The 20,142-nt window shown below is 43.9% G+C and overlaps 1 protein-coding gene across 1 annotated transcript in view; it reads left to right on the top strand.

Moving 5' to 3' along the window:
* Positions 1 to 20,142, top strand: part of AGBL4 (AGBL carboxypeptidase 4) — a 1,259,489-nt gene that overhangs the window by 1,181,229 nt on the left and 58,118 nt on the right. The window contains exon 9 of the mRNA XM_069540446.1: positions 17,661 to 17,813. Within this exon, the coding sequence (XP_069396547.1) occupies positions 17,661 to 17,813 (153 nt within the window). The remainder of the gene's footprint in view (positions 1 to 17,660; positions 17,814 to 20,142) is intronic.

The raw sequence follows: 20,142 nt of genomic DNA, 5'->3' as shown, positions 1-20,142 counted from the left end.
GAGAAAAATTCCAGACAATTCAAAGAGCCAGAGAAGCTATAAACTCATCCTATGTGGCTTTTAAAAAATAAAAATTTTATAGGCGTATTTTTGATTTACAGTGTTGTGTTAGTTTCAGGTGTACAGCAAAGTGATTCAGGTATACATATACATATATTCATTCTTTTTCAGATTCTTTTCCTGTATAGGTTATCACAGAATACTGAGTAGAGTTCCCTGTGCTATACAGTAGGTCCTTGTTGGTTATCTATTTTATATATAGTAGTGTGTGTATGTGAATCCCAAGCTCCTAATTTATCCCCCCTGCTGCCAGACTTCCCCTTTGGTAACCATAAGTTTGTTTTTGAAATCTGTGAGTCTGTTTCTGCTTTGTAAATAAGTTCATTTATATCATTTTTTAAAACATATATTCCTCATATGAGTGATATCATATATTTGTCTTTCTCTGTCTGACTTACTTCACTTAGTATGATAATCTCTAGGTCCATCCATGTTGCTGCAAATGGCATTATTTTGTTCTTTTTTATGGCCGAGTAATATTCCATTGTATATAGGTACCACATCTTCTTTATCCATTCCTCTGTCAGTGGACATTTAGGTTGCTTCCATGTCTTGGCTTTTTTTTGTGTGTGTGTGGTACGTGGGCCTCTCACTGTTGTGGCCTCTCCCGCTGCGGAGCACAGGCTCCAGATGCGCAGGCTCAGCGGCCATGGCTCACAGGCCCAGCCGCTCCGCGGCATGTGGGATCTTCCCAGACCGGGGCACGAACCCGTGTCCCCTGCATCGGCAGGCGGACTCTCAACCACTGCGCCACCAGGGAAGCCCTGTGTCTTGGCTATTGACAAAGGTTTTTATGTGGATGTGGATGAGGGAGACTGCACTGTCTTGGGATATCCCTTCAAACTAAGAGATAAAGCCTAGTTTGTCCCACACCTCCTTGTCCAACCCTTGCTCACCTCTCACAACTGCCCCCTCACTCCTTGCTGCTTCCTGGATGTGTGATGAGTCCATGACAATCAATCTCTTCTATTCAGAGGGAGTGAGAGCCTGCAGCAAAGTAATAGCTTGAGAAAACCCTTGTCCTCATGCCATTTGCATTCCAGTAGGGAGCCCAGGTGTTTGAGTATGTGTATATAGGTTTTTGATTTTTTTTTAACTCTTGTTCTGATTCTGTATCCTATCAAAAATGTGCAATAATGCTTATGTCTAACTATATTAATAAATAGTCCTATTCTTATAGGAGATATATGATTGCATGGGAAACGTGTTTTTTCACACAAATAGCCATGTTTAGGAAAAACCAACTTGTTTGAATCAAAATGTCATAACCTAAGACCCTAGACCATCTCATAGCATCCCATTCTAACTGGGGACAAGTACCTAGGAGGCAAACATCCAACTCAAACTTGTAAGATGATGACACTCTCAATCTCAGGGAATGACCCACCCTCTACCCAGTCACCCAAGCCAGAAACCTGGGAATCAGCCCAAATTTTGGTCCCATACCCAGCACTGGCAATCTTACCTTCTAATGCGCCTCATATCTGTACCCATCTTCTCATCCTCACTACCCTACTTTGATTCATAATCTTGTCTTTTTTCAATTAGTCTTCAGTTGGACTCTGACAAAAATGTCCCAGCCATTTCATGCCTTTGAGGCTTACAACCCCCCAATTCTTCCTCGTCACAGCCTCCAGAACAATCTTTACAAAAGGCACATGTAATCATGTTATACTTCTATAAAATACTTCTCTGGCTTTCCATTTTCTACTTTGCAGGACAAGCCCCAACTCCTTCGTGGCTTGCAAGGCCTTCCATGAATGGTCCCTAGACTCTTCTCCAGCCCCTCTCCTCACCCCACTGCCCCTCCACTCCATACCCTTCAATGGTGCCAAGCACCCGATAGTTCCCTGAACGGGCTGGGTGGGTTTTGGTCTTGGGGATTTTGCTCACACACTCCCTCTGCCTAGGATGCCTTTCTCTCTGCTGGCAGCTCCCCACTTTCTCACCCACCTGGTGAGAACCTTCTGGTCTTTCAACACCTTGCTCAACAGCCTCCTGTTCCACAGTCTTCCCTGACCACCCAGCGAATGGATGTTTCCTTCAGCTGTCACTTCACCCCATCTTCACACACACCTCCCAGAGCACCGGAAGCCTTATGGACACTTAGGGGTGGGGAAGGGGGACAGGAGGAGAGGAGTGAAGAGAGACAAGAGAGGAGGAGAGAGGGGGAGGTGGGAGTGGAGGAAAGAGCAAAGGAACTGCCATGGGATCCCTCCCTGTACCTTTCTCCTCCCTGCCTCTCCCCTCGCCTCTTGCACCGAATAAAGCAGGTAGGAACCATCTTAGAGTTCTCTAGGACAAAGCGCATAATTTCAGCACGAATGCTGACACCCCTGAACGGTTCTTTGAAAAGCAGTGATGTCTACTCTACCGAATGGGAAGACTGCATTAGCTTGGAGATGTGGTTGCACTGCCGTCTTGCAGTATTTCTCTCCCCACAGGGCCGTGCCAAGGTTAAGGATGATGCACTCAGGTCTTAAAGGAGATGAGGTGGGAAAGGCTGGCAGAATCTGTCCTCAGAGGCCACAGGAGGAGAAACAAAACAAAAGAGTGCAAAGCAGAAAAATGAGGTGATTGAAAAATATAAGACTCTCAGGGCATAAATGGGCTCTGAGAAGTCACCAAATCAACTCTCTCAATGGGGCAATTGAGGAGAGGAGAGGGTCTTCTCCAGAGTCACAGGTCAGGTTAGTAGGAGAGCCAAGATGGACTTCCTGGGAAGAAAGGAACCAACATTTCCTGAGGACAGAGCCCCAGCTCAGCAGTTAGAGATATATTATTAACTCTCTGGATCAGCGAGCAACCTCCTCTAGGAGACGCCTCTAAGCATTCAGACCACACGTATTTACTGAGCTCTTTTTTTTTTTTTTTTTTTTTTTTTTTTTTGCGGTACGCGGGCCTCTCACTGTTGTGGCCTCTCCCGTTGCAGAGCACAGGCTCTGGACGCGCAGACTCAGCGGCCATGGCTCACGGGCCCAGCCGCTCCGCGGCACGTGGGATCTTCCCAGACCGGGGCACGAACCCGCGTCCCCCGCATCGGCAGGCGGACTCTCAACCACTGCGTCACCAGGGAAGCCCTTACTGAGCTCTTAATACGTTCCTGGGGGTGCCCTAGTTTCATCAGCCTTTGATATATAATGAAGCAACATTAACTTTTAATTATGAAATTAAGATGTCCCTCAGCTCTCACAGGCTTAAATGTCATATCATCTCAGTCCTTTTCTTGTTTTGTCTCATTTTCCTGCTCAGACTGGGCTTTCTGCAGGAAGGCCTGGCTTTTCCATTTGTATCTATGTCCACTCTAGATGCAGGAGTGGACACCTGGGGGGACCCCCAAGGGTGAGAAGCAAGCAGAGGCTTTGGAAGCAGTGTGATGTATGTTAGAATCGCATTTCAGACCCTAACCTGCTATGAGATCTTGACAAGTCTGTCTCGGAGCTTCTTCTGAGAAACTAAGACCACGATCTTATTTACTTCAGTGAATTGTTGAGAAAATCAAATGAACTCATTGGTGTGAGAATGGTTTTTAAACTCTACAAATGTGCAAGATAATGGTTATTGTCCATAGATGTTCTATTGAACAAGGAAGAAATTTACATTTATGTAAGCTGGGTTCCCAAGCCCCTCTCACGTCTATGCTCCTATACCCCCTGCACCTGTCTTTGAGCCTTCCGTTGCACATGCAATTACTTTTTAAATGTCCATCTTCCCTGTAAAGTTTTGAACTCAGAGAGGTCCATATCCCTGGTGCCAAGCACAGCACTTGAACGAAGTATCACTGTGTGACTGAAAAGAATGTATAGATTGTATAATCTGCCAGATGTTTGGCCAGGTGCAAAGCCAGTCACCGCATTCGACTTCATGGGAACCCTGTGAGGCTGGGATTATTATCCCCAATTTTTAGATGAGGAAACTGTGGTGCAGGTCATAAAGCCCACCCATGGCTAAGCTGACACTTGAAGCCAAGTCTGCCGGATCCCAAAACCATGGAACTCTTGTGACTCCCCTCTTCTATCGTCGTCATCATTGTCTCAGTCAGCATGGGGGTCACCAATCACTGCTACAGTAAGCAGGAGACACAGGTCAGCAGTTCTTCTTTTGTTCTGGGAGGGTCTGTTATGAACCCAGACCGCTTGTGCTGAGTCTTTGTTCTCTCTCCCTTTTTCTAGGCAGGAGTGGAGGAGGGGATGGAAGCCAAGGAAGGCTCCCTCCTGCCAGGCCAGACCTGGCTCTTCTCGGATCCTTGAAAGAGATGTAGAAATGCCTCCATTTACATGCACATCCTACTTTTCATTTCTAGGTAGAGTAGGACTGTAAGAGTAGAAAGATAATTTTACTCTTCACCTTGCTGCTACTGGTACTTTTTCCCCACACCTAAGCATTACTCTCACAAATGTCCTTTGCCCTGAAGTTTATTCTGCGGAGGCCAAAGAGGCCACAGATGCAGAGGCTGGGTGTTCTGAATAGCTTAGAGTTGACAGCTTAGCCCTGGATCAGAAAGACGTGGGTTTGAATTGCAGCTCTGCCCCTCGTGAGCTCTTTGTCTCAGTTTGATAACAGTGCTTACGGCACAGGATTTTTATTACAAGACCATACATAGGAAGCACTTAATAAATATCACCAGCTTTTGACGATGGGGTCATGGTTAAGAGCATGGATGGTAGAGCCAGACTGTTGGGGTCCGGCCAGTTACCGCTATGTGGTCTGGGGGATCCCTTGAAAGTTACTTAACCTCCCTATGCCTTAGTTTCCTCACTTGTAAATGACGTTTCTATCAGATAGGGTTGTGGGAGGGTTCGTGAGTGCCTGGCAGGTAGTAAGTACCACAGTGCTATTATTATCCTCCCTCCATAGCTCCGCTGGCTAGAATCTAGGCCCTGAGACTCCTAACACCACGCCCCGCACAGCCGCTTTCTCTGAGTGCAGGATACCTGGTCCGTTCATTCACTTACTTATTTTGTCACTCAGCAAATGTCCCTGATGACTTACTGAGTGCTGGGCCCTATAATACACCCTGGGAATGCAGAGGTGAGCCAGGCATGGTCCCAGCCTTTACTGGGTTCACAGACCACTCCCCCACCTCCTTCTTAAAACCTTTCTTTTTCTCTTGGTTTTCATGAAACCACACTGTCCTTTTTAATTCCTCCTTCTCTGGTCACTCCCCAGACTCCTTTGCTTCTTCCTTTACCCAAAGTCTCAACCTTAGCATGACCCAGGCTCAATCCTGGGACCTCTTCTGGATCCACACTCTCCCCCAGTGACGTCAAGGAGCACCTCCACGCTAATGATGCCCATATTTACATCTCTAGTCCAGTCTTCTCCCCAGCGCTCCATTTTCATATATTTAACTGCCTACCTGACATCGGTATCTGATAGTCATTGCAAATGCAGAGATCCACATCAGAACTCCCGAATTTCTCACCACCCTTCCAACTGGTCTGCATCCCAGTTTCCTCCATCTCTCTCCACAGCACCACTATCTGCTCAGTTGCTCAAGGCATAACCCCTTGATCCATCTTTGATGCTTCTTGCATAGAAACTGTGTGCAGGTCCTATAGAAGTGTGGCCAAAATATTTATCAGATATGTCCCTCTCTTTTCATCTCTACTGTCACCACTTCAATTCAAGCTACTAGGATCTCTTAGGAGACACCAGCGCATCTGCTTCTACTCATGCGCCACTAAAATCCATTATCTACACCGCAGGCAGGGTAATGTTTTTACAGCATTCCCCTACTGAGACGGCTTCCACTGTACATAGGAGACACTCCAAATTCTGACTCTGGCCTGCAAGGCCCTGCGTGAGCTGGACCCTCTCCAGGCTCACCTCCAGTACTAATCATGATACAGCCATCGGCCTTTCCTCTGGTCTTTGAAAATACCATAGCCATCCTTGCTTCAGAGCCTTTATTTACCCAGAATTCTCTTGCTGGCCTCATTGAATGGCTTGTGGTTTTCATCCTTCAAGGCTCAGCTCAAATATCAGAAGCCTTTCCTGATCACACTACCTCAAGTAGACCCTGCCCCGTCCACTCACTTATTCACCATCCCGTGGCTCACCCCAGGCATTCCTAGCGTGCATTACAATCTGTCGTCACCTTGCTTAGCTGCTGTTCATGGCAAGTCGTCCCCACCTGGAGGCCAGCTCCCCAAAGGCAGGAACCTCTTCTGTCTTGTTCACCCCCAGGTCCTGGAACATAGTGGGTTCGTAGTAAATATTTGTTAAATGAATGAAAAAACTGGATGATAAACACCTTAACAGAAGAGTATTTTAAAAATCTGTGGGAGTCCAGAAAAGAGAGCTGCTGTCCCTGGGAGAGTAAAGGGAGGCTACACAGACAAGAGGCCGTTGGGCCTGTCTGTGAAAGATGAGAAAGAAGTAACCAGGAGGGGAAAGGGAGGGGGAGTAGGCACCCCCCCCGCCCCCCCACCCCCACCGCCACAGGAGTAGCAGACACAGAAGCACAGAGAGGAGAACCTGCGTGTGCTGGGCAAGTTATGGGGCGGGGGGGCGAGGGGTGGGTGTCAGCAAGGCTGGAGAGTAAAGAGAAGAGAAGCAGGAGACAAAGAACCATAGCTCGGGCTTCCCTGGTGGCGCAGTGGTTGAGGGTCTGCCTGCCGATGCGGGGGACGCGGGTTCGTGCCCCGGTCCGGGAGGATCCCTAAGTGCCGCGGAGCGGCTGGGCCCGTGGGCCATGGCCGCCGGGCCTGTGCGTCCGGATGCTGTGTTCCGCGGTAGGAGAGGTCTCAACGGTGAGAGGCCCGCGTACCGCAAAATAAAGAAATAAATAAAGAGCCATAGCGCGTCCCCTCGGTGCCCTAGGCTGGCTGCCTGGGTTTCTTTTGTGGTTGTGCCTCCTTTTGTCCCCACTGATTCATTGCATGCTTTTTATTTTTTGTGGCAGGAATGTCAGTCCAGCCACACCCAGGGCAAGGAGAGAAGCCTTAACTTGGCCACTTCAGAGATCTAGGCTATGTGTGATAAAGGACATCATTTTGTCTCTTAGAGTCGCTCATTTGTTGTTGTTGTTTTTTAATTAATTAATTTTTATTTTTGGCTGTGTTGGGTCTTCGTTGCTGCCCGTGGACTTTCTCTAGTTGCGGCGAGCAGGGGCTACTCTTCATTGCTGTGCACGGGCTTCTCATTGCAGTGGCTTCTCTTGTTGTGGAGCACAGGCTCTGGGCACACGGGCTTTGGTAGTTGTACCTCGTGGGCTCTAGCGTGCAGGCTCAGTAGTTGTGGCACACGGGCTCTAGAGTACAGACTCAGTAGTTGTGGCGCACTGGCTTAGTTGCTCCGCGGCATGTGGGATCTTCCCAGACCACGGCTCAAACCCGTGTCCCCTGCATTGGCAGGTAGATTCTTAACCACTGCGCCACCAGGGAAGTCCTGCTCAGTTGTTTTTAAGGAAATAATTCTCTATTTTTCTTAAAATTTCTCCTTCCTGCTTTAGGACACGCACCCTGACTTCCATAAGTATCTACTTTAACTTCTGAAAAACAGACAGGGAGATATTTTAGGTGATAACAAAAAAAAATAGATTTGGGGCTTTTTTGCCTAGGTCCATGGGTAAAGAGCTGCCTCGGGCAAATCTGAGCAGGGGAGTTGTCTGGAAGCTCTCTAACCCTCCTTGCTCTCCCCACCCCCCAACCTTTCTGAGAGGCTAAGCCTAAGCTTCCTTCCTGGGATGAGGGCGATCGCCTTGCTGGACCGCTAGCTCCTGCGAGCACAGCAGGATGCCCGGCGTGGCTTGTAACCAGAGCCTGGGTTTGAGTCTCTCCACTTCCTGCTGCATCCACTGGGGCAAGTTACTTAAACTCTCTTAGCTTCAGCTCCCTCCTCTCTACAAAGGGAACACTAAAGCAGTTTACCCTCCTCAACTTGTCCTTATCCCCACCTAAGCTTCCGTTTCTTTCTCATCTCCAAACCTGAGATAAATCCCTCTGCCCTTCCTGGGTTGGGTTTCCCTTCTTTCATTGGCTTGAATATGTGGTCCACCCTGAAGTGCTGCCCTAACGTGGAGGACTCAGCCCACATGATAGCACCAAGCTCAGGCTTTGGCTTATGCCGCCTGATGTGAAGCAGGGAAGCAGCTCAGAATGGAGGGGAGAAAAACCCCAAGAAAACAAACCAAAAAAAACTAACCCATTTCCTCCGCGGTGTCTAGGAGGAAGCAAACTCCACGCTAAATTATGTTCCAAATATGCCCTAAGGTAGTTTTAATTTTATTGGCACTGCTTTTAATTTACTCTTTAGGCCCCTGATTGCAGGATGAGCTGTTGGCTGCTGGCAAGGGGACAGCCCTTCATTGCTCGGTTTTAATTAAGTTTCTTAAGTTCAGAAGGAAAGAACAGAGATGCTGTCCCCGCTTCTATTCTCAATCCCAAACTGTAATTAAGGGCCCTGAATTAGCTGCACACCCCTTGCTCTGACACAGCCACAGAAAAGTACCTCATTTGACTGCTGGAAAAACATTCAGGTGCAGCTGTTCATTCATTTAATTCACTCATTATTCAATCAATTCACTGATTCATTTTCTATTCATTCCCTTACCAGACCTCTAATGATAACCTACTATATACCAGGCCTTGCTCTGGTCCTGTGGATTTAAAAATTCAGCAATGTATGGTTCCTGCCCTGAAAGAGTCCACATTCTAATAGTAGATGGAGATAAACAAAGCATTATTATGCCATGTGGTCAGTGCCAGGAGAGAGAATTATGAGAGCACAGAGGAGGCTGTTAACTCATCCCTGAAGGATAAAATAATGCTATTTGAATTTATATTTTGTACCAGTCGGATGAATAATATTAGATGCTATAACAAGCAATGCCCAAATCCCAGTGGCTTGATACAGTAAAGGTTCGTCACAGTCTGATGCAGGTCAGACGACTCGCCTGGCCATTTTCCTCTCAATGTTGATTCAGCGACCTAACCTTTTTCCTTCTTACTACCTATCCTTTTTCCTTCTTATGATACCATTGTTTTTACATGTAGCTTCCATGCACAAGAGCAAGGATGTGGGTGACTGTGTGCAAGTTTAATGTCCAGGCTTGGAAGTGACACTTGTTACCACTGCCCACATCCCATTTGATCCCAACCAAATATCAAAGTAGACGGGGAGATGTCTTCCATGGTCCAGGAAAAGGAAGTGGAACTGGTGAGCATCCACTTAGTTTCTGCCTTAAATATTAAGGTTGAGTCAGAGTTAGCCAGATAAAGAGATCATATATTCCAGGCAGAGAAGACATTCATTGTGTGTAAATGTGGAGACAAAAGTCACAAGCATAGAGGTTTGAAGTACTCCAGGCAGCACTATAGGACTGTAGTGTAGAATATCAGACCAGAATTGGCAAGAGCTGAGACTAGACAGGGGCCAGATCACGCAGGACCTATGCAAATATATTAAGGAGTTTGGACTCTGTCCTGTGAGCAACAGGGAATGGTAGAACAGTTTTAACTAGAGAATTTTATTTATTTATTTATTTTTGGCCGTGTTGCATGGCAGGTGGGATCCCAGTTCCCCAACCAGGGATCAAACCGGCGACCCTGCAGTGGAAGCACAGAGTCTTAACCACTGGACTGCCAGGGAAGTCCCAATTTGTTTGCATTTTATTTTTTTATTTATTTAAAAATTTTTCTAAAAAAATATTTATTTTCCTTAATTTCTCTTTCTGACCTTTCATTGTTAGTGTATAGGAATGCAAGACATTTCTGTGCATTAATTTTGTATCCTGAAACTTTACCAAATTCACTGAATAGCTCTAGTAGTTTTCTGGTGGCATCTTTAGGATTTTCTATGTATGGTATCATGTCATCTGCAAACAGTGACAGTTTTATTTTCTGTCTTCCAATTTGGATTCCTTTTATTTCTTTTTCTTCTCTGATTGCTGTGGCTAGGGCTTCCAAAACTTGTTGAATATTAGTGGCGAGAGTGGGCAACCTTGTCTTGTTCCTGATCTTAGAGGAAATGCTTTCAGTTTTTCACCATTGAGAATGATGTTTGCTGTGGATTTGTTGTATATGGCCTTTATTATGTTGAGGTAGGTTCCCTCTATGCCCACTTTCTGGAGAGTTTTTATCATAAATGGGTGTTGAATTTTGCCAAAAGCTTTTTCTGCATCTATTGAGATGATCATATGGTTTTTCTCCTTCAGTTTGTTAATATGGTGTATCACATTGATTGATTTGCGTATATTGAAGAATGCTTGCATCCCTGGGATAAATCCCACTTGATCACGGTGTATGATCCTTTTAATGTGTTGTTAGCTTCTGTTTGCTAGTATTTTGTTGAGGATTTTTGCATCTATATTCATGAGTGATATTGGCCTGTAATTTTCTTTTTTTGTAGTAGCTTTGTCTGGTTTTGGTATCAGGGTGATGGTGGCCTTGTAGAATGAGTTTGGGAGTGTTCCTTCTTCTGCAAACTTTTGTAAGAGTTTGAGAAGGATGGGTGTTAGTTCTTCTCTAAATGTTTGATAGAATTCACCTGTGAAGACCTCTGGTCCTGGACTTTTGTTTGTTAGAAGATTTTTCACCATTGCAACAAAAAGAATAAAATACCTAGGAACAAACCTACCTAAGGAGGTAAAAGGCCTGTACTCAGAAAACTATAAGACACTGATGAAAGAAATCAAAGATGATACAAACAGATGGAGAGATATACCATGTGCTTGGATTGGAAGAATCAATACTGTGAAAATGACTCTACTACCAAAGCAATCTACACATTCAATGCAATCCGTATCAAATTACCAATGGAATTTTTTTACAGAACTAGAAAACAAAAATCTTAAAATTTGTATGGAGACACAAAAGACCCCCAATAGACAAAGCACTCTTGAGAAAAAAAAAAAAAAAAAACGGACCTGGAGGAATCAGACTCCCTGACTTCAGACTCTACTACACAGCTACAGTAATCAAGACAATATGATACTGACACAAAAACAGAGATATAGATCAGTGGAACAGGATAGAAAGCCCAGAGATAGACCCATGCACCTATGGTCAGCTAATCTCTGACAAAGGAGGCAATGATATACAATGGAGAACAGACAGTCTCTTCAATAAGTGGGGCTGGGAAAACTGGACAGCTACATGTAAAAGAATGAAATTAGAACACTCCCTAACACCATACACAAAAGTAAACTCAAAATGAATTAAAGACCTAAATGTAAGGCCAGACACTATAAAACTCTTAGAGGAAAACATAAGAAGAACACTCTTTGACATAAATCACAGCAAGATGTTTTTTGACCCACCTCCTAGAGTAATCAAAATAAAACCAAAAATAAACAAATGGGACCTAATGAAACTTAAAAGCTTTTGCACAGCAAAGGAAACTATAAACAAGACGAAAAGACAACCCTCAGAATGGGAGAAAATATTTGCAAACAAATCAATGGACAAATCTCCAAAATATATAAACAGCTCATGCAACTTAATATCAAGAAAACAAATGACCCAATCAAAAAATTGGCAGAAGACCTAAATAGACATTTCTCCAAAGAAGACATACAGCTGGCCAAGAGGCACATTAGAAACTGCTCAACGTTACTAATTATTAGATAAATGCAAATCAAAACTACAATGAGGTATCACCTTACACCGGTTAGAATGGGCATCATCAGAAAATCTACAAATAATAAATGCTGGAGAGGGTGTGTAGAAAAACAGAACCCTCTTGCACTGTTGGTGGGAATGTAAATTGATACAGCCACTATGGAGAACAGTATGGAGGTTCCTTAAAAAAGTAGAAATAGAATTACCATATGACCCAGAAATCCCACTACTGGGCATATGCCCAGAGAAAACCAAAATTCAATAAGTCACATGCACCCCAATGTTCATTGCAGCACTCTTTACAAGAGCCAGGTTATGGAAGCAACCTTAATGTTCATTGACTGAAGAATGGATAAACAAGATGTGTTATGTGTATACAGTGGAATATTACTCAACCATAAAAAGAAAATAAATTGGGTCATTTATAGAAGAGACGTGGATGGACCTAGAGACTGTCATACTGAGTGAAATAAGTCAGAAAGAGAAAAACAAACATCGTATATAACACATATATGTGGAATCTAGAAGAATGGTACAGATGAACCAGTTTGCAAGGCAGAAATAGAGACACAGATGTAGAGAACAAGTGTATGGACACCAATAGCAGAAAGTGGGGGAGGGGGGCATTAGGTTGGAGTGGGATTGACATATATACACTAATAGGTATAAAATAGATAACTAATAAGATCCTGCTGTATAGCACAGGGAACTCCACTGTACAGTAGAAACTAACACAACATTGTAAAACAACTATACCCCAATAAAAGAATTTTTTTAATAAAAATATTTATTTGGCTGTGCCGGCTCTTTGTTGTGGCACGCGGGGTCTTTGTTGTGGCACGCGGGGTCTTTGTTGCAGTGTGCAGGATATTTAGCTGTGACATGCAGAATCTTTTAGTTGTAGTGTGTGGGATCTTTAGCTGCGACATGCAGGCTCTTAGTTGCAGTATGTGGGCTCTAGTTCCCTGCCCACGTATCAAACCTGGGCCCCCTGCATTGGGAGCATGGAGTCTTAACTGCTGGACCACCAGGGAAGTCCCTTGATTGCATTTTAAAAGGTCGCTTTGAAGCAGCAAAGAAACCAGGTCAGAAGCTATTGTAGTAGACTAAGAAAGAGATGGAACTCAAATCAGACATGGTCCCTATCCTCAAAGAGCTCATAGGCAGACAGACATACTTTTCAGCCAGATTACAGTAACAAGTATACAAGTATATCTATACAGTATTCAAGTATACTTATACAGTAACAAGTATTGACATCAAGGCCCAAGCAAGAAGCTGTTTGGAGAAGGAGGAATTTATTTTAACTGAGCATGAGAAGAAATCATAAAAAGTTTAAGAAAGCCATATCTCTTCTCTCTCATCCAACAGCAACTTTTAAAGATGGGGAAATTGAGGCACAGTGAAGAGCTGCTACTTATTCGTGGTCACAGATTATGTTTACATTAGAACCAGAGGTAGGAACTCTGCTCTGCCTTCCCTGCTCCATTCTAATGAACCAACATAAGTCCATAAAGCCAGTTTAGGCACAAAACATCATCAGGATGGTGAGGAAATTAGTATTTGTGGTCTTTGGCATTGCCAGCATAGTGCTGAATATGTGTCATGAAGAGGAAAAAGAACTAAGACTTCAAACTCAGACCCTATGAAGGCAAATTCCCTAGATCTTTTTCTACTCCAGGTAGACTTTAGACTCTCAGAGTGGGAGGGGATCTTAGAAACTAAATAGTCCTTTAACATTGTTTTGAAGATAGTAGCCAATGCAGTTGGATACAAAAAAGAAATTAGAAGCATAAAAACTGGAAAAGAGGAGATAAAATTGCTAAGTGTATGTGGTACGATTGCAAACCTGGAAAATACTGCCCCCTTTATTCACCTCAGTCATCCTCACCTCCTGGCTGTTCCTTGAACATGCCAAGTACATTTACTTCTCCTTCTACCGGGAAGACTATTAACCTGATATCCTCAAGACTAACTCTCCTACTCCATTCAAGTCTCTGTTTTTCCAGAACCTCTATTACTTTCTATTCCCTTACTATGCTTTATTTGGTTCCATGGCATTTATACCTCCTGACATCTAGTATTTTTATTAATTGGTTTATTTTCTTTCTCTTCCATAGAATGTAAACTCTTTGAGATCAAGTGCTTTCTGTTGTGTTCATTGCTATATCCTAGTGCCCAGAACACTCTGTGGTGCATATTCCCAGTGCCTAGAACACTATATGACATGTGGTAGGTACTCAGTGGTTATTTGTTGAATAAGTAAGCAAATGAAAACTCAAAAAAATAAAATGAGAAATTATTATAAGAACTAATAGAATTAGTGAGGTGTCTGGGTACATATTTAAACCATTGAAAATCAGAGCCTTTATATGTATAAAGAACTACCAGTTAGAAGATTTAATGGAAGATACCATGTTTACAACAACAACTAAAAATATAAACTGCCTTGGCATCAAAAAGAATGTTCAGGGTCTAAATGAAGAAAAAAAAAAAAAAAGCTTTTACAACTTTCTGCTGTACCCAAAAGAAAATGGAATAAATGGAAAGTCAAAGCATATTCTTGGATCGGAAGCCTCAAAGTGATAAGAGTCTTGACAGGATTGGGGGAGCAAGGAAAATTAAAGAAGCTAATTACAAAGATTGTATAGAAAAATATGCAAGAAAATACAGGAAAATATGGGGAAAGAAGCATAATGAGGTGATACTAGCCCTCCAAATATTAACATACATTATAAACTTAACATAATTAAAATTGTGTAGTACTGACACCTGAATAGACAAGTGATTAGAAGAGAATAGAAAGTCCAACAATCAACCCAAATATATACAAGAAAGTTATATGGTAAAGATGGCTTTTCAAGTCAGTGGGGAAAAGATGCACAATTTGATAAATGGTATGGGACAATAACGTTTAACCCTTACCTCACATCCTACATCCATGTAAATCAAAATTGAAATGAAATTTTTAAATATAAGAAGTGAAACAATAGAAATAATAGAAGAACCAATGAAAGAGTTCAACCCAGAAACCACAAAAGGCTGATAAATCTGTCTAAAAAGTTAGATTAAAAATTTCCACATGGAAAAAAAGTACTAGCAGATGTAAGGTCAAATGACAAACTGAGCAAAAATATTTTTATACTACACACAAAGGCTAATTTCTCTAGTATATAGTTTCTATAAATCAATAAGGAATAAAGCCCTGAAACCCAGTTTTTAAAATGGACAACGGAAATCAATAGGCAATTCATAGAAAAGAAAATGCTAATAGTTCCTAAATATGTGAAAAATAATAACCATATAATAAAAGATAATTATACTAAAAGAAATTCAGATTAAAACTAATCTTAGATATCAGTTTCACCACCCAATTGGAAAGTATCAAAGAGTTTGATCACATCCATGTTTGCAAGATAGTCATGAAACTGATGCTGTTATACTTTGCTAGGACTGTAAACTGGTCCTTCTAAGGAGGTCAGTTCATCAGTGTCGATCAGAATCACAAATGCACCTAGGACCCAGAAATTCTACTTCTAGGAATTTATCCTACGTGTAACTGTATATGTGTGAAATGGTATTTATAACAGAGTCAATCACTAAGACTTTGTAACAGAAGGTTGGAAACAAATGTCTGTCAGTGGGGAACTGCCTAGTTTATATACGACTGTTTAAAAAAATGAGGTAACCATGGACTGAGAAAGAATTCTCTCTAAGATATGTTGAGAGGAAAAAAAGTTGATCCAAAAATTGTGTTTTTATTTTTTATTGTGTTTTTATCCCATGCGGCTTGCAGGATCTTAGTTCCCCAAGCAGGGACTGAACCCAGGCCCTCAGCAGTGAAAAGCGCAGAGTCCTAACCACTGGCTCACCGGGGAATTCCCCAAATGACGTGTTTTTAGTGTGCTACCTTTTGTGTGCGTTGGGGCAAAGGGGGTAGGGGGAGGAATATCTACTTGTTGGTGTGTAAATGACCTCTGGAAGTTTGTATGAGAAACTGGTAATGTGAGATGCCTCTGGGGAGTGTGCCTGGGTGCCTGGAGGACAGGGGTAGAAGGGAGATTGTTCATTGTAAATTCTTTGATATCTTGTTGACTTTTGAACCAGGTAAATCAATCAATATAATTCACTTTACGGTTATTTAAAGTAAAATCACATTAGGTGCCAGGTGTCAGGATGGGGCAGTGGAAGCCACTCCAGGCTGGTTTTCGGAGGAGCCAGGTTCTAATTCTTATTCCTTCACTAACTTGCTGGCTGACCTTAAGCAGGAAACCTCCCCACTCCGAGCTGATCTGGGAAATGTCAGAGAAACTGGTTTCTAATAGCTCCCACATCCAGAGATATAAACGGCCGTTTTTCCTTACCCATTTCTTAAGTCATCTCTCTACCACCTCCTTTCCTCTGCAGCTCATCAAAAGCTCAGAGGAAAAGACAGACAATTGAAGAAAATAAAATTGCAAAGAGGACTTGTATAGGGCTCCTGTTGATTCACTGCGTATTCCGCCTCCAAAGCTGAAAATGATGAGTTTAATATCACCCAGCGCTCTGCATCTTGTATCTCTCAGAAGGCAGCTTACGCCACCCAGAGAACTGGGAGCTCAGCAAGACATGATCTTTCACTCCAAGTCTGAGGCAAATGAAATGACAGTCATGAGGCCCACATTCTAGAAGCAACATTGTTTTCATTTGGTCTTAACTTCGTTTGAAAGTGTCCCAAGGAGGGAGAATTCTTCCAAGCCTGGATTTTTCTTCTTTCCCAGGACTACATGCTAGAAAGCAGATGGAAAGGTGGCCAGGTCTTGCCATGACTGTTTCTAGTCTTACCCATTAATGGTGATACGTTCACTGTGTCAAGGGTCAGGAGACCTGGGTTTCAGTCCCAGTTATTCCCATGTTACTCTCAGAAAGGACAGATATATAGGAAGAGAAAGTCAGATTTGAGGGACATTGAAGTTCTAAGGGCCTGAAAATTCCCCCGTTCCTGGCAGTCGATTGCAGTGTCTGGAATGATCCCTCTGGGTGGTTTATTCATTCACTCTGCATCCGGCTACTGAGCATCCTTCACAGACAGGCACTGGGTGCTTTCCAGGCAATCCCCCTACCTTTGGGGAGCTCATAAATGAGAAGGTTAACAAATAACATTGCACCAAGCTAGGGAGTGCCTTAAATACATGTGAGCAGAGAGCAGAGAGAGACTAGTCACAGTTACTTTTATAGACAACAAGGTTATTTTTTCCCATACACTATGTATTATTGGGGGGTAGGTGTGGCATCATGAAGTGAGGCTAAATAAAAGAATTAACTAAGATGTCCTATGTAAAGCTCCCAGAATGGTGTCTGGTGTCATTAACTATGCAGTAAATGATAGTAATGATTATCACTGAGTTGGATTCCCACTCTAACTCTCTAGGTTGGAATTACCTGCTAATGGTAGCGCTCTGAGACCCTGAAGGCGGATGGTGTTAAAAGTAAGGAGAGGGATTTCCCTGGTGGCGCAGTGGTTAAGAATCCGCCTGCCAGTGCAGGGGACACAGGTTCGAGCCCTGGTCCGGGAAGATCCCACATGCTGCAGAGCAACTAAGCCTGTGCTTCACAAATACTGAGCCTGCACTCAAGAGCCGCGAGCCACAACTACTGAGCCCGCGTGCCACAACTATTGAAGCCCTCACGCCTAGAGCCCGTGCTCCACAACAAGAGAAGCCACGGCAATGAGAAGTCCACGCACCGCAACGAAGAGTAGCCCCCGCTCACCGCAACTAGAGAAAGCCCGCACACAGCAACAAAGACCCAACACAGCCAAACATTTTAAAATAAAGAAATAAAAAAATAAATATATTAAAAAAATAAAAGTAAGGAGAACTTGATCCTTGCTACTCTCAACCCCTCCAATCACATTGCAGATAGTTGCTACATCTGAAGAGACATAGGGCTAGCTCACAAGGAAATGTGTGTGTGTGTGTGTGTGTGTGTGTGTGTGTGTGTTTAAGGCATACTCTGTGGCCCCGATGTCTCATTTGTTATCCTTTCTCTCAACAGAAAACAAGCCTGGAGTTTTATATTGACATCCATGCCCACTCCACCATGATGAATGGCTTCATGTATGGCAACATCTTTGAAGATGAGGTGCGGTTCCAGAGGCAGGCCGTCTTCCCCAAGCTCCTCTGCCAGAATGCCGAGGACTTCTCCTACGTGAGTGAAGAGTTCTCAGTCAGGCAGCCCCAGCTTCCCTCCCCAAACTGCCCCCTCCCTCCCATCACCACCCTGTCTTTCCCCTCACTCAATTCAGTTTGATTTAACATTTCACAGAACACCTACTCTGCTCTGGGTCTTGCGTGGGTGATAAAGATAGAGGTAAACAAGCTCTGCCTGTACCTGCAAGCAGCTCATCACCCATCAGGGAGGGAGACTCTCTGAAAAGACAGCGCTTGGTTTGTCCGAGGAGCTGACATTGGTTTCGTTGATCTGATTCCAGCGCTAACAAGAGAAGAAACTCACTGAGCATCTCCCAGCGCCAGACCCTGGCCCAGGGTCTGCTTTCACAGACCTTTGGCCTTCATTCTGTTAGAAGGAGCCTAACATGTCTGCTGATGGGGGTCATATGTCCACCATCCTCTTCCTCCATAGCCCCTTCTGGGCCCCAATTTCTTTGTCAGTAATTTGTGGGTGATAATTTTTTGCCTTGCCTGCCTCGTAAATTCCTGGGAGGACACATGCAATAATAGATATGAAAGTACTTTGCAGGCAGTAAAGATCTCAACAGACTCCAGAGACTGTTGTTACTACCCCCTTACATGCCAGGAAGGACTGGAGAGGCTGTGGACTGGTAGTTAGAATAATTTGCAGCAAAAAGGAATATTGAGAAATGGCAGGGAAGATAAGGAGGGGAATCAACCTGTGGTGGAAGCAGACTTGGGAAAGAGTTTTTGCACATTTTTCTTTGTTTTGATACAAAATCTCTGAGGCCTGTTATTTCCGTGTGGCCAGAGGGGGAGAGGCCCACAAAGGGCATGGTAATTTTTGAAGTTGATGAGCTGAAAACGTGCCTGCTCATTGCTTCAGGCCTAGACATTAGTGGAGGGAGGATGAATTTCTCCATGAGGTAAGATGCTTTGAATCCCAGAATCTTGGCATGCCCCACCAGGAAAGGAACTGGGAGACTATTTGGCCCAATCCAACACTTTATACCCAAGAGACACTTAAAGCCCAGAGAAGTTGGGGATCTAGGACAAGGTCCCTCAGCATTTGAAACAGGTAGAATGAGATGACTGCTCATTAGCAGCTTGGGGATAAAAACAGCCGTGCTTATGTCTGTGGCAATCTCTGGAGGATGGCCAACGCTTGTCTTTTTGAAACCACTCCAGTTTCAGAGCAGAGTGTGGTCTTCTGGAGGAGACCCTGGGAGACTGTGATTCTCCAGGAGGCTGGGCCACAGACTTCAGAGACCCTCACAGGGGTGAGGTTTCCAGGGTCTACAAAAAGGGTGTAGTCTAGGAGCTTTATTTCTGGCCTTGCCGGATGGCGTTCCTGCATTGCAGCCTCCTTAAGAGCTTAGGGCTTGGGTCAAGGTCATCTATCCTAGTCCAGCCTCTGTCTCCCCTCTTCTCTGATTCTCGGTACCCAAGTCTAGAATGAGAGAGTTGGATTTCACTACATGAGCTTCAACTTCAACAGTCCTTTCTGATCTGAGACTCTAATTTTCTGATCCTTTCCTTTACGTCAAAAGGCACACACACATACATACACACAGCTCTCTTTCTTTCAGTGTCTCTATATCTGTCTTGTTTTGCTGTTTTCTTTCTCCCTCTTTCTCCCCACCCCCTCTTCCTTCTTCTCTTATATTCTGCTGAACAGGCATGCCTTCTCTTATTAAAACCAGGTTCTTCATTTACTGCGATTTCCATGGGTTAGCATAGAAAGCCCTTCTAACCACAAGTGAACTGACCCTCACAGCTCTGTAAAAGAGATGTGATTTTTACCACCGCTTTACAGATGAGGAAACTGAGGCTTAGACCAATAAGGCCAGTTGCCTAACATCTCACACACTTTTGAAGAGAGGACTTGAAATGCGGACCTGCTGGCTCTTTCCTCTCTATCCACTGTGATGGGTGGTAGTAGACACCCAAGTAAAGAAGAGCCGTGATCCCTGTGCTCTGGTGATGCTGAGCACGAGTTCAGCTGTCCCTAACGGAGGGGGAGCTTTGTGAAGGAGGGTTGGGGTGTCTGGAGTCACTTAGTCCTGGTCCAGGCCTGTGTCACTTACTATGAACTTCCATTACCTCACCTTAGAGGGGAAACTTTACGACACCCCTGTCGAGGGGGTGAAGCCTAAATGAGATACTATATGGGAAACAATATCATAAAGTTGAAAGCAGTGCCCAAATTTCAGTCTTGATTATCGTAATATCATCCTTATTCTCTGTCTACTTTTCCTTGCTCCCTCTGTCCCCATTCAGATTTCCACAAATCTTTGTTAAATGGCAGTTACCATGCCCTAAGAACTGCGCTAGGTGCTTTCATT

This window comes from Delphinus delphis, chromosome 1 (genome assembly GCF_949987515.2).
Source record: "Delphinus delphis chromosome 1, mDelDel1.2, whole genome shotgun sequence".
Taxonomy (NCBI): Eukaryota; Metazoa; Chordata; class Mammalia; order Artiodactyla; family Delphinidae; genus Delphinus; species Delphinus delphis.
The sequence above is the reverse complement of the archived record's forward strand: the minus strand, read 5'-3'. Positions and strand labels throughout refer to the sequence as shown.